Source organism: Rhinichthys klamathensis, unplaced genomic scaffold (assembly GCF_029890125.1).
Source record: "Rhinichthys klamathensis goyatoka isolate OS25496 unplaced genomic scaffold, OSU_Roscu_1.1 h1tg000072l_1, whole genome shotgun sequence".
Lineage (NCBI taxonomy): Eukaryota > Metazoa > Chordata > Actinopteri > Cypriniformes > Leuciscidae > Rhinichthys > Rhinichthys klamathensis.
In genome coordinates, this window is record NW_026606615.1 from 1579301 (window position 1) to 1595281 (window position 15981).

A 15981-nucleotide genomic window follows, 5' to 3' on the forward strand; every position below is an offset into this window, starting at 1 on the left:
CAAACCTACGTCTGCGGTCGGGAGGAGCCGAATGGGAAAATGCCCGTTTGTGCAGTGATCACTTCGTCAATGGTGAGTTAATACAACTTAAGTGGCTATGTTTGTGTAACGTGTAACATTTACGAACTTTGTAAAGTCAAAGTATGTCTGTAAGACGAGGTAGTTGCTGATATCTACCACCTCGATGGCAGGAAAATCTTTCAATTCAGTTGAAAATCGCTCCTCTTCATAACGTAAGGATCACGTCCAACATATGTTTGATTTTTTGTTTATATCTTTCTCTTGTAATAGCGTGTAAAGTAGTACAGTACGGACTTTCCTCCATCTCGTCCATTGCGCTCTTCACTCCCCTGCCCTCCATCTGAATTTCGCGCGTCATCATAATCACGTGACTGAAACCCAGCTATAGTGTGAGTTTGGGGGCGGGACCAATGTGTGTGTTTGCTCAGTCAATGGGTATGTTTTCATAGGGCCGTAGAGACACAATGGATAGTGGAACTGCATACTAGCATACTACTTGTACTATTTCTGATATTGCATAAATAGTAAATGTGGTTTGAAAATCTATACCTACAAATACCTTTCTGTACATTATGTGATAGGAACGTTTTCTAAAATGTTTTGTTCAATCATGCAAATACATCATTATCTAATTAAATATGCACTGATTTGCATACATTTATAGAATAGAAATCTGAACTGGATAAAAATTCTTGTTTAATTTTGTGTTACATATTTTATTAGAGTTTTTTTTTAATAGCCAGGAATCAGGAACATATTTTTAGTAATATATGTAAATATAAATCAGATCAGCAAACCCCTCAGTGAAAACCTTTAGAATACAGATAGGAATAAAACTGTAAACGTTGGTATATAAGTCGTATACGTAGCTAGGTCATGTGTATTTATCTTTCCACTAGTATGAAAGAAGGAAAGTTATGGAAGAGAAACAGCCCAAAATTGAAAACAATGGTTTTGCCTATAGAGTTTACCTTAATAAACAGAAAATACACACATCCTTTAAGATTACCCTGATGCATTAAAAGTCAAACTGAGTTGTGTGAGATGATCCTCAACAGATAATGCTTTAAAATGATCTTCAGAAATGTCTCTACAGAAGCCGACTCTGAAAGTATAATTCACACACTGAGTTTGCTATGTAAGCATCTAAACCATGGTTTGTGTTACTGATTAACCGTCACCGGTGTGTTATCCGTGAGTGTGGGTCTGTATGTTGACATTCCAGAGGACTGGACCTTGTGCAAACAGCCTCCTGACAGATGGACGGTACGAGAACGAGTAGATCGAGGTGGTAGTCGGCGCTCTGATGGGCCTCCTCACGTATTTCAACAGCTCTGAGCTGAAGAACTCTATGTGGCAGATGCTCATCGCAGTCTCTCATTAAGCGGATCATACAGGCTGGTGGAGACCAGTAATGGGGTCTGAATGCTTGTGCCACTGATGGTCATGACAGGTTTCAGTCACCATAGTTATTGTCCCATGACCCCAGTAATCTCATAAGTGTCTCATCTAAAGATCACAACAAGGTCTAAGAACAAGGGCCTAAAATTAACACTCGCCAAGCGCCAAATGCGAGTAAAAATCGGTATATGAAGCGGTGTCAATCTCTTTTACGTCTTCTTGCGCTTGAATGGACAAATTCACACAAAATTATGCCGCAAAATGCCCGTCTTGGCGAGTTTAGTTCTAACCCTAATCAAACACACCTGAACAAGCTAATCAAGGTCTTCAAAGTTACTAGAAAATTGCAGATAGGTGAGTTTGATTAGGGCCGGATTTGAAGAACCGATCTGTGCATTCGGTCTTAAAGTGACAGCAGCCTAATATACCTGATGCTGTCTGTGTTAACTTTTGTAACTTTAATAAGGATTAATCTATGCTTAATGTATACAGTGAAGACTATGTAGTGTTATTTTACATTTGATTAGCCTACTTTATGAACTGTACCTGAAAATTGTGAATTTTATGGCCGGAACATTTCCTCAAGTCACCGTTCATTGGCAGATATGGCAAAAAGTTAGTTTTAGTCCGTCTAAAACTGCTAACATACGGCATGCCAAAATAACAAAGCTTAAAATTAACGTCAGATATCTCAGTACACTTGTGCCACTGATGGTCATGACAGGGTTCAGTCATCATAGTTTTTTGTCTCATCTTTTTGTTTTACTCTCTTCTCCATTCTGAGGATCAATCTTAAAAGTAAATGTTCTTAATTTGCAATGATGGCTCTATGAAGAGAACCTTTCCATTGCACAAAAGGTTGTTTATAAAGGAAAAAGTTCTTTAGATTTTTTTTAAAAAATGTCCTTAATACTAAGAAAAAAGCTGTTCACTGGAAGGTTCTTTCGGGGAAGCAAAAATGGTTCTTCTATGGCTTTTGCTGTGAAAACCCCCAAACTTTTATTTTTCAAATGTAAGTGTGACGCCATTGGGATGAGCAGCTGTCTTAAACACAGCCTTATGAAGAACAAAATGACCTGTAATGGCACTTTTCTGGGAATGCTGGTTTCTACAGGAATGAAAAGTCATCTCAATTTTTAGACATAAGACATAAATGAGATCAAATGATTGATTTGCTTAGGTTAACATCTGCTTTTCAGATGATTCTTCTAAGAAAAAGACCCCAGTAATATCATACGCGTCTCATCAAAAGATCTCAACAAGGTCTCAAACTGCTCACATATGCCAAAATAGCAAAACTTTAAATTACTGTTAGATATCTCAATATGAACATTTCTTATCAAATTCTTTCTACATCAAGACAAGGATGTGTGTCTGTGCACTTGAAACTTTCACAATATGTGCAAGGACACCAGAAAGAGAGTCAAGAGACTGATCATCACATACAATAGTATAAAAAAAAACAAATCACACACAATTCATTTTTTCCATCTTTAATTTTACAAATCTGTCAGGAACATTTGTTGAGAACACCCTCATCTCATTTGTCTGGAAGAAAATGAAACACTTGAACAATTAATACTTCTGTGTTTTGAAAACTGTATTGTTGATGTGGGTAAAACGGCAAAAAAATATATACTGCAACCTTTTTTTTTCCAGTATTTTGTCAAATTCAAATGCAAACTTCAGTGTGAGTAAAATAGCCGGATAAAAACAACATCCTCTACAATAGAAAAGGGATTAGCTGACTATAAAAATGTACGTTATTTTTGCATTTTAACTTACCATTCACATTTGTATATATATAAAAAAAAAACGTAAGAAATGCAAATCTTTCGATACCAGCTACAAATAATTATTTGTACCATTACCTCACTGAAATGTCATTTTAAATTACAAAATAAACATTATGAATCATTATCGTTTCTACTGTCATCATTAATATTATTATCTCTTTATTATTTTGATCTTTTTTGAATCCTTTTGATTCTTTTTAACATAAGTCAATAAATTAACATGCTATCTCTTTCCCTGAAAGCCAATACGTGACTGTGTCAGCAAGTGAGAGTTGTGCAGGACCCGACATTAAACGTTTCCCGGATTCAAACCAGCACCACAGCTCAATGTGTCTGGAACATATGCATGCACCAAAATAAAAGTTTTGTGGCTTTTAGTGCATATTTGTTCATTTTGAGGTCATCTAAATGCTAGTGAACTCCTAATAGAAGACAAAGAAAAGAAACGTCCTGTTTTAACAGGAAATACCTCAAAACACACTCAGAAAAACACTTTCTTTAATGTCGAGTCCTGCTGTACATGTGCGAATGTTTGTCTGGGAATGTAATAGAAACATCTAGACTTGTCTACATCCATTTTTGACTCTGAAGAAAAAGAGGGAAAGGGGAGGAATTGTTCGAAAGTCCATACAAAAAATAATTCACTGTAAATATATAATATATATTTTTACATATTTGAATATATTTACAAATATACCCAGCACTATATACCATGTTTTAATATTATTATTTTTTACCAATAAGGATAACTGCTTGGGCTTTTTGTACGATAACTGAGTTATCACGGTAAAAACGGAACATTTCAAAATAAAACAATTTTAAAAACCAACCGGAGGCAGTGATATGTCTTCTTCTACTTCTTCTTCTGTTAGTTGTGTGTTTCCATATAGTACTCGTTTCCTATTTTCTCCTTTTTTTGTCTTGGTTTTAGTCTCTTAAGAGTTCTGTACACGTGCTCCATTTCATTTCACTTGGGAACACAGACTCCTGGAATGCCAAGCAATGGAATGATGGCAAGAATGGAAGAAAATCCCAACATAAACGGAAAAAAACGGCAAAATAAACAAACAAAAAAGAAAAAAAAGAGGTGGGCCCTTGAGAACAGTCACTTTTCTCTGGTCCTCATCCTCTTCTTAAGAGCTTGGTCACGTGTTTTTGTGTGCGCAAGTGTGTGTTTCCACACAAAAAAAAAAAGCACCTGCTCTTCACACACTTCAGTTTCTTTCCGGAAAAGCAGCACTCGGGCGTCTCAGCCTCCCTCAGCACGCTCCCAAAGTCCAGCGGGAGCTTCACCAGGGGTCTTGAGGCAGCGTACGGTTCTGGGTGGGTAAAAGTGAACTGTGGGTAAAAGTCTTTCACTCTTTTTGAGAACTGGAGGTGTAGCTTGGATGTGGTGGGTCTGGAGGACGTTGAACGGGCTCATGTTTTTATGCCTCCGTTGATGTGCTGGTACTTGGGAAGGCAGGGCTCGTCTGCTAATGGGTCGTGGGAGAAGACGGAATCGTCTCCGGAAGAGCAGGAGCTGCGTGTGTCGGGGAAACTGGGAGAATACTGCTCCACTGGGGCACACAGGTCCAGATACTCCTACAGACACACAGATCAAGCCATCAGCATATACGTTCTTATGCATTTAGTAGGAAAAAACATAGAGCCAAATTATATTTGAATTAGTCAATGAGGAATGGAGAACCTTTTCCAGTTGGAAAATAAAACATATTTCTATGGGGGGAAAAGCATTTGAAAGCAGTGTTATTTTGATATCATTACTATTATAGATATTATTTTAGTTGAAGTGCACATTTGTTTGGTTGTGTCATTATTATTTTTATTTTTTAAATATGTACACATAGTTTATATATATATATTTGTAAATGTCGTTTTTGTTTACACCTACTTATGATCTTGTTCAAAGGTTTGAGGTCTGTAAGATTTTTTAAAAGTCGCTCACAAGGCTGCATTCTAAAAATACAGTAAAAACTATAATATTGTGAAATATTATTACAATTTAAAACAACTGCTTTCTATTTGAATATATTTATAATGTATTCCTGTGATCAAAGCTGAATGTTCTGCATCATTACTCCAGTCTTCAGTGTCACATGATCCTTCAGAAATCATTCTTCTAACATGCTGATTTGCTGCTCGAGAAACATTTCTGATTAATATCAATGTTGAAAACAGTTCCAATTTTTGTGGCAACCGATACTTTTGTTTTTCAAAAAGCATTTTTTGACTGACCCCAAACTTTTGAACACTAGTGTATATAATCAAATAATTATTTAAAACTCAAATAATACTTTCCGCTGTGGTTCACCAGCAATAACACTCAACTACTAGCCGCTTCCTTCAAAATACAGCACGCTCAAATGTTAGAATACTCAATAAGAGTTTAACCAAGCTGGAAACCACTGTGGCAGATTCCACGTCTGCACAGTCTCCTTCAAGTCTAACCAAAATCTGGTTATCGAAATTCAGTGAATCAGAAGGGACCACACCTGAAGACATATATATTTTCGAAATACATCATATAAACATCCAATGCACATGAATATACAGTATAAGAAAAATGTACAGAAGAATGTTTTTCCCTGGTTCATTCCTCAAACAAAATTGGAGCCATTTTCTCTTTGTGGCTTGTACTGAGCTATTTGACTAGAGGAAGAGGGGGGTTTTAGGTTGCTGAAAATGAGTGTTGGATTGAACTCTCGCTGCTCAACACAAGGCAGCTCACATTACTAAAGACCTTCACATCTGTGAGCAGTTTAAGACGGGGGGAAGAAAGCAGAGGCACTTTATTACATTTCGAAAGTTCAAAACGGCGAGCGAGAGCGGGGCTTTTGGCATCATCTCTCTTCCACGGCTCAATCCCCCCTTCGACAAGTTCTGACAGATTTCCATCCCTCAGCCCGCCACATGGATATCGTGGATGACAGCTAGGGAACGGAAAGAATCGTCTAGCGTTCCGTCGTAGGGATCCATCTGACAATTGAGCAACGCTAACCGCACTCGCAAACCCAAGCACGTGCAACTCTCGACCTGTACGCTGACCGTAAAAACTGTTTCCTTCCCTTTACGGATCTTGCGAAATGTTGCGAGCTGGAGCCAGCGTTGGCATGGGTTTGATGGATCCCAGAACTATAGAGAAAGTGTGACTGGTTTCGGGTCTGTTTATGCATGCGTGTGTCAATGTGTGCACATCTCACCTCGTTGGTTGCCAAAGTGAGAATGCGGTCCAAGTCCTCAACCAACTGTTTGAATGTGGGCCTGTGGGAAGAGATCGCATGCCAGCAGTCCTTCATCATCATGTACCTGAGAAAGAGGAAAAGACAATGTGACATCATTTATTTATTTCTACGCTTTGTTTTGGAGATCAAGTGCGGTGCAACCATTTGAGTAATCAGACATGCTCAGGCGAGTATGTGTGCGCTAACTATCTGGTTCGATGAAAGGGCAACATCTCAAAGCTACTGCAACGTCTCATTTTGGCAGCAAACCAATGTGAAAGTTTGTTAGGTCATTGACATTATGGCTGCTAGATACTTTTTGGGGGTTAGGGTGAGGAGGAGCTCATTTGTCACAGCGAATGCTATGAGAGCCAGACCAAAGACTACCACTGTGAAACTACAATCTGTTGCTTGTTCTCAGAAGCTGCAAAGTGTCTTGGAAGAGCCAATTCACACTAGCTGGAAAATTAGCTTCAAATCGACACTAGCTCATTCACAAAAAGTGGTTAGTGGGACACTAGAAGGGGTGACTTTGCCATCAAAAAAGCTAAATAACAATTAGACATTCGGTCTGAATAACCATAGTAACATAAATTGCTTTCACTTATTGCTAGTGATGTATGTCACGTAAAAGTGGTCTTGGTCTTGTCACGGCCTTGACGGTCTTTGGTCTTGGTCTCGGACCTCTCGGTCTTGTCTAGGTCTCGCTGTCTCAGACTGACATAGTGGTCGGGGGATTTAGCAATATAATACTACAATATCCACGACGATATCCGCAACGGATTGAAGCGCGCGTCCGAGAGAAGACAGTGCGGTGTGCGAGAGCCACACGAGAAAACACCGTATCCGCGCCACTGATCGCAGCGGCAACGAGCACTTTGATCACTTGATTTAAAAAACACATATCATGTACAGTTTTTGATGTATTAATAATATTTAGTAAAACACATATCAGTGACATGATGGGTTTTAACTTAATTCAGGAGATTTTGGGTAACTGCACAACTGACAGATGACTTTGAGCGCACCGCCAACGGTGTGTGTGTGTGTGTGTAACCATAGCGACAAAACGACCATCTTTCGGATCCTGCACTTAAGCCTATAATTTCGTTTTTAAAAATATAATTATGTATTTAAAAGTTGCAGAATGGATTCATTTGGAGACTTTGAAATTGGCAGAGATAGGCAGGCAATGCAAAACAAAATCTTACAAGTTATTGCTTAGCTTCAACACTAGTCTGTTTTTTTCCCCTCCGGTCTCGACTTGGTCTTGTCTTGGTCTCGGTTTAGGCGGTCTTGACTACAAGTCTACTTATTGCTGATTGCATCATACACTCGAGCAGCAGGCACAGCAGATTCCGCCATAGTCGTTGGCTGTTTAGCATTGTGTGTGCGTGAATGTGTGTGTGTGATCCTTTTAGGCCGAGGTGTGTTTGTTTTGGTGATTTCAAATATCAATAGTGTTTAGCAGAAATCACTTATACTGCACATTTAACTAGTATATAATGAAAGCCAAAAAATATGATTTAAAAAAAGGTGAGTTGGACGCCAGCTTAACTAGCTCACTGACATGGAGAAGTAAATAAGAAAAATGGTAGAAAATGAAAATAATTACTAGGACTTTAGCTTAAATATCTCAATGACAAAGTAAATGCATGCAAATAAAAATGGTAGAAAAAATGGTTATTTAAATGGTAATTTAACCAGTTCACTGACAATGCAAATGCAATACAGAAAAAATGGTAGGAAATTCATACGACACTGTATGCCAGCTTAACTAGCTCACTGACATGCTAAATGCAAGTTAAAAGATGGTAGGATAATAACCATTAGTAGGACATCAGCTCACTGATAATGCAAATGCAAGACAAAAAGTGGTAGGAATAGAGGTAGCACTTTATTTTACAGTCCTGTTCCCCATGTATACTATGTACTTATAGTTATTACAATAACTGGGTAATAACTAGGTACTAAGCCTGAACCTAGCCCTAAACCTAACCTTAACCCATGTTGTTACCTTATATTACCCAGTACTTTCTTAGGCAAGTACACTGTAAGTACATGTAAGTGCACGTACTGTAAAATAAACTGCAACTGAAATAGAAAATGATTAAAATGGTAACCAGGACACTAGTTTAACTAGTCACATTGAATGCAAATAAAAATGACAAAAAAGGTTAGTGGGGCGACAGCTTAACAAACTAGCAGACATGCTAAATTATTCCAAATAGAGAGAATGCTATTACAAACCATGTAACATGAAACCTTTGAGAAAAGAGCACTCACAACTCATTGGTGCAGTTAGCAGGTTTGTCCATGCGATGACCCTCTTTTAGTAGCTTAAAAAGCTCCTCGACAGGTATTCCAGGATACGGAGAACCGCCGAGCGTGAAGATCTCCCACATTAAAACCCCAAACGACCAGCTGGAAGAGACCAAAACACACATTCATCAGATCACTTTCACAGTACAACACGTTCCTCTTTGTGGATCACACTTTCAATCAGTGTTTTGACAAAATACAATGCGAGTGTATTGACATGCAATTGAAATGTTGAACAATCAGCATTTTGTTCAGTTATTCTCAACAACCCCTGTCAAAGGGAGCAAAACATTCCAGCCTCTTCTGTGGTACCATCACTTCACTATCCCCAAAATTTGGACTGTGAAATTAAGCCAAAACTCCAAATTTGATCCATTTACAGTAGTGATATTTGTTGGCGCTAACAACGCAGTAGCTGTTGGGGTCTAAATGCGGTCTTTTCTCAGACTGTGGGACCACTCTTACACGACTCAAATGACTCTGGACTCAAAGCTGGCTTTTGTCCTCCATGGAACGCCACAATGACACATATTGTCCAGCCAAAACAAACATTAGCGAGACCCACAGGAAACAAACGTCCAGAGGGCGGAAGATTGTAGCGGGGAATGATTTTTCATCACATGCCAATTCCATGTTGCTTCATCTAAGACGGGGTGGGGGGGGGATGGATAAAATACTCAAATGACGATAAGAGTTTCCACAGAGGGTTCCACACGTGTTGACTCATCATATGAGAGTCCCAAAATAGGCCGGAGGACATGCAGAGCCAGAAATCCTTATCATCTTCATAAGCTTTTATTTATCCTGCTGAGTTGACAAAAGCATTTCACAATCACAAGATATAACGGTTTGAAATTATCAATGCATTACACAATGTGCTTAAGAAACAGATCTCCACACACACACACACACACACACATACACACGTTTACTTAGCTATCTAAATGGGGACATTCCATAGACGTAATGGTTTTTATACTGTACAAACTGTGTATTCTGTCCCCTTACACTAACCCGACCCCTAAACCTACCCATCACACAAAACTTTCTGCATTTTTACATTTTAAAAAAACCTTTAATTTCTATATTTTTATACCAGATTTACAAATGAGGACGTACGTAAAGGGAGAATTTTGGAGATTTTGTCAGGTTTTGGTCACTTCTGGGTACAAATTTGTCTCCAAAATATAGTTAAGTAGGTACACACACACACACACACACACACACACATAGAAAAGAAAGAGCTTAAGTGAGATCTCTGTAACTTCTCAATTGCTTCTTGCAGTGAGATTTAAAAGAGAGCAAATTTAGACTTTTATTGCAATCTGCTTCCTCTGAAAAAAGTGTCTCAAAATGTTCTCAGATACCAAAGTTTAATAATAAATCAAAGATCTCAATATGACCTCCAATATTTTTGGAGCTGCTCTCTACAGTACATACTATATACTGTACTATACGTCAAATATTGACTCATTTATGTCTATTTTTGTTGCTCCTATGGAATTTTTCAAGAAACATCCTAAACTAAGTAGATATGTAAATGAAGCATGAACTCATCATTTAGTCTCCTGAGCTACAAAAGAGCAATCTCTGAGCAACACGTTTTTTTTCTTTTCTGTTTGTACTCCTTTCTGATGACCCGTTGCAGTCACAAAACACAAAGCAAAGCACTAAGACTCTCTGCTTTCGTTTACTCCTGCAGTCACTCGTCCACGTGTTTGTTTACATAATCAGTAACCCCGTTTGTCTTCTCGTCTTTATCTAGCGCTGCATCTTCTCTGACATGTTTGCTAAATTCATCATCTCTATTCAGTCACCCCATGTAACCGCTGCTAACCTCCCCATGATCAATCACTCACACTGAGAGCACAGAAAGGGTCACTGCAATGCCCTCTTGAACCCTTACGCTTCAATGCAATAAGCCATGCAATCAGCTTGTGTCTACTATTCTCTAGCTAATAGACTTTGCTTGCTAATTAGCAATGAATGGGTGAATATCACAAAAAATTTACCTCAAAATTAACAAAGAAATAAGAAATGACATTTTGCATGAAGAAAACCTGCTTAACTTTCATGGAAATAATGCCTCAATGCATATAATCTTCATTTTCTAAAAGCAAAAATAAATAAAACTATGTAATTATATATATATAAGGGTGACACCTTGTTAATCTAATATAGCTGACCTTGCATGGGGCCGGATGAACCTTAACCATAAAAGCCATCAATTTAACATCCTAAGCAAATCCACACACATGCATCCATATTTTCCTTTTTGCAAGCTCTGCAACTTACATCATCCCATTCCCTGGGGGTCTTGTTTGTCAAAACATGCCAATTTTTATTATAATTTATGTATTAATTTAATATGATGTCATATATAGATTGTGTCTGCCTCTGAGCCAATCAGAGAACTCGGGACCCTAGCTGAGATAAAAGATTCAAGAGTTTGCCATCAATAAGGGTCTCTTTGCTATTGATTTGATTTTACTGCACGGACCACACAAAGAGCAGACACAGATGACAAAAGATAATGACCTGCAAGAGATTACAAAACAACACACACACTTACAACACATTTCATTAGGGGTGGACAGTATGGCCAAAATCGTAAATGATAATGTCTGTTTTTGTACATTCCAATGCATTAAATACTGGACAAATTAAATATTGAATTTGAAACTTGATGGGCGAAAACCAAAAGATCAGATTATTAATAACAAAAGAATGTAGAAATGACTGCAGCCCAAGCATGAAACCAAACCTTAAAAACGCCCCGCAGAGGCTGCGTGAAAAATCCAACATGCACCAAAGCATAACTTCCGGTTCGTTTCATCTCTTTATGAGACAAAGAAAAAAAAAGTACGCTTAAAATGAGATGAAACAAGCATGTACTAGCGGATAAATGCAAGCTCAAATGACAAAAAAAACACAGGATTATTTCACTCTATGGAAAAAAAAAAAGAGGGGAAGAGACATTTAAGTGTTCAGAAAAAGAGAAAACAATGGGGTAGAGAAGCGCTGGAGAGAGGAGTGTGACGGGACGGAGTGAAGGGAAGATCGAGGGCATTTCCGTCCAGGCTCTGGGAGGTGAGAGTCTGGCCTTTCTGAAGGGCTTTGAAGCTGCGCAGATTAGTAACACGGCACTGGTCGCAAGTCGAGCGTGAAATCTCTCGCTTTTCGGTGTAGCGCTGGCCGCGAACAGCCCTTCTTCTTTCTCTGCCTTACAAAAACTCTTCCTTAACTTTCCATCACTGTTCAGAAGGGAATCAATTCTCGTACCCTCAACTCACCAGCCAGCAGTTCCTATTCCTTCCCAAACTACTCGCTTTACACAAACACACAGCGACTCCAATCACAGTAGAAGTGTTTTCCTGCTCTCCAAATATATTGAAAACAGTACCTTTTTCAATTTGCAGAAAGACAAACATCTCTAACAGTGTCATTTTCAAAAGCCATTTAGACTTCGATCCATTACAACTTCCGCATTTCCTTCAAAACCACTGTGCAAGAATAATAATCAGCTATTTGTGTTCTATACGCAAATTTCCTGTTATAATTGGCTTACAGAACCAGTAACAGTTGCACTTTCATCCGTTCAAATGTTCTTGGTTGTGATAGAGGGTTTTTTTTTGCAATTGCTTAGGTTCAGTAAATAATATGCATGGACTAGGGAGTGAGTTTGGGTTATAAACCTAAGCAAAAGCTCAATAATAATCATGTTTTCAATGATATATCCTCTTAAAAAAAAATGAAGCACACAAATGGTTGACTTACACATCACTCTGGTGCGTGTACACCCGGTCGAACAGCGCCTCTGGAGCCATCCATTTCACTGGCAGACGACCCTACAGAGGAGAAAAGGTCAAAGACGGTCAACACACATCAACATCCACACACTGCGAAACTCACATCTTTATCTGTACGAGACCCTCGTTAGCCTGAAATTTCATTAAGCCTCAAGCAGCCAATATGGGAATTAAATCCTGGTGGGACATATCGCCGAACTCTAATTTCCCGAAGGAGCCATTGTGGGGGGTTATAAATTGAGGCTAGTGGAGAAGATACAAGAGTCAATGGCATTTACAGTGCTAGATCCAATAGGAAGGGCTCCGAGTTCACAATCTCCTGGCTCGCAGTGTTTTATTTAGACAGGGTTGAACTAGTGTAATTGAATCTAACCCCAGCCATTAATCAGTCATCAGTATCGCTCAATCTGGGCTTTGCTCGTTGTTTTAATAACGCCAAACTATGTTTAAAATATTCATGGCCAGATCTTGGTGACCTTGATAAGAACTAAGAAATAAATCAGGACTAAAGCAGAACTGGTGAGTTAAGTTTGGAAAAGTTGCTGCTTACATTTATTTCCATGTTGTAAAATCCAAGTCCTACCAGTTAAAGGTAAAAGTTTTTTGGAGATGGTAGCTGGTTTTCTACTGGTCCAACCAGCTCTAAAATAGGCCATCAGGATTCAGTTGAATTTCCAGCTGTTGAACCTGATTTTTCAACCAGATCCACAAGCTGGAAACCCAATTGATCAACCATCTATACCATCTAACAACTGTAAATAACTAACTAGAAAACTTCCAGGCAGGTGTTTTGGAGCTGGTTGGAGACATTGGCCCTTGAGGAGTGGAGTTTGACACATGTAAACTAGAATCATGCACAATAAGGAATGTTTATTTATTAAGTAAATAGGGTCCATTTTAATTTCATGTTGATCTTATGTGAACATTGACCCAAATTTGACAATGATTATAATGCTATTAATATTCACACACTCTTTCGCTGACATGTCTGATAACCTAAACTCTTGGATGAGTGATTTACAGCCTAAACAAGCATCTACGATGGGCTAGAGACTGGTATAATGGTGGGAATTAGAGTTAAAGCTATGCTAATGTGTTTAGGTTTGTCACTAACATTTCTTTCTCATGAGCTTGAACAACAAGCTTTGGAATAAGAGAAGAGGGCAGGGCCAAATAAGCAAAGAGCTGAAATCACTTTACACGCCGACTGCCTGGGAATCTGCAAATCATGCCAAGACTGGTGAGAGGAGGGGGGGATGTGACAGATAAACAGAGGGGAAAAGGGAGAAATGGAAGAGAGAAAAGGTGAGAGAACAAAGAAAGAGATGGCGGGAGGCTGAAAGGAGTCGAGCCTGAATATAACTGTATAAAGAATGATTCAAGACCCATTGAGATCTGAATTGGAGTTTTGTAGCTTTTAGTGCATGTATATTGGATTTAAGGCCATTTCTATGGTTGTGTACACTTAAACATTGATAACATTAACATTTAGTAGATGCATTTCAAATTTACAGTATTTCTTATCAGGGAAAAATGGACCAAAAGCATTGAGAACTCATCTTTACTCAGAAGTTTATCTAAATAAATTGCTTAAGAATAAAAATGTAGCAAGCAGCAAATTATAGTTCATGTGATTTAAACGCTATTGACCATTGCATAAAAAAAAATAAGATACTATACACTACTTTTCAAAAGAGTACAATTGATCGAAAGTGACTGCAAAGACATTTATAATGTTGTTCTTTCTGAAAAATCCTGAAAAAAATGCATCACGAAAATATTAAGCAGCACAACTGTTTTCAACATTGATAATAATAAGAAATGATTTCTTTGCGTCAGTTTTTCATAATCAGGAATAAATTACTTCTTAAAATGTATTCAAATAGCAAACCGTTATTTTAAATGGTAATAACACTTCACAATATTACTGTTTTTACTGTATTTATGATCAAATATATGCAGCATTTGTGATCATAAGAGACTTCTTAAAAAAATACGTTTGAACGGTAGTGTGTGTGTTGCCTCATTCTTTTTCAACATCAACACAACAGATAGTAATGGAGTGCTCTTTAAAAACAGACAGAAGAATGCATACCGAGCAGAAAAGCAACAGGAAATGTGTTTAAAGGTAAAGAGGAGTGTCTCCTGACGAAATGAAACTCACATTTGTGGTCTTTTTATAGTAATCTATATTGTGGACGTCTCTGGCCAGGCCAAAGTCTGCAATCTTCATAAAGTTGCTTTCTGTGACCAACACATTCCTGGCAGCCAGATCCCTGTGTATACACTGCCATAGAGATGGAGAAAGACAGAAATAACTTAAATCATCACAACTTCATCTTGGAAACACACAGGCAGACACAAACAACACAGGAACGTTTAAGTACTTTAGGGATGAACCGCAGGGCAAATCCTGTGTGAGAGTGCGATAAGGCCCAGCGTGCATTCCAGACGGGAAGGCGAGCGTGATGACAGTTTAGTTAGCATGCTCGCAGTGAGAGCGGTGGGACCGGCTTACAAAGTCGTGCACATCTGCTGTGATTCGTTCATTGACCGTATGAAAAATGTTTGGACGACGCATGAATCTGATTGGACGGCTGAACACTCTTTAAACGTCGTGCATGTAAGAATTAACTGCATTAAAAAGGATTCTTATATATTCATCTGTTGGATTTCAAGTCTATAAATAGTTTAGCAAGAATCTGATACATATATATACATATATAAATGATATTTGTATATGGTGTGCATGTGCTTATACCTTCTGTGAGGCTAAATACTCCATGCCACGGGCTACTTGATAAGTGCAGGAGATCAGATCTTTGAAGGTGAGAGGCTCATCTGATACTCGGGCAATATCATACGAGTACTCCATTCCTGGGGGCCGCCGGGCCCTCAAATACTCCCGAAGGTTACCCTTAGATGCATACTCTACTATGACATATAATGGACCTGAGAGAGAGAGAGAGAGAGAGAGGTGTTGTCAGAGATCCCACTGTCATTCATACAGGTGAGAACCCTGTAAAGCCTGACAAATGAAATCATAAGCAGAAAAATCGTATTTTTGACAGGTTTATTGAACCTTTTGACGCAATATAAAAAAGTAATAAAAAGTTTGCATATGTGTTTTTTTGTAGAGTATCATATTTGATGCATCAGGCTTTTATTGCTCATATAGTATTATAAAGTGAGAATATGAAGCTCACATAATTTTATTCAGAGGCCAAAACTGAGCAAAAATATGCAATTTGGTGCAGTTGCTGATATTTATATGGCCAAAAAGAAAGAGGAAATAAACGTTCCTCAAAAGCCTGATGGATCATATTTAAGACTCATTATATTTCTAAAAAATTGTGTATGAATGATCAAGTAAACCTAAGTTGCTTCAGTCCAGTTAGGTGTTCATCT

At 38.3% G+C, this 15981-nt stretch overlaps 1 protein-coding gene across 9 annotated transcripts in view; it reads right to left on the bottom strand.

Moving 5' to 3' along the window:
* Positions 1-4381: 4381 nt before the first annotated feature.
* Positions 4382-15981, bottom strand: part of fgfr2 (fibroblast growth factor receptor 2) — a 50055-nt gene continuing 38455 nt past the window's right edge. For all 9 annotated transcript variants that reach the window (XM_056250637.1, XM_056250638.1, XM_056250636.1 and 6 more), the window contains 6 exons: positions 15335-15525; positions 14738-14860; positions 12542-12612; positions 8729-8866; positions 6422-6527; positions 4382-4802 (listed from right to left, as the gene is read on the bottom strand). In XM_056250637.1, the coding sequence (XP_056106612.1) occupies positions 4638-4802; positions 6422-6527; positions 8729-8866; positions 12542-12612; positions 14738-14860; positions 15335-15525 (794 nt within the window). In that variant the 3' untranslated portion in view covers positions 4382-4637. The remainder of the gene's footprint in view (positions 4803-6421; positions 6528-8728; positions 8867-12541; positions 12613-14737; positions 14861-15334; positions 15526-15981) is intronic.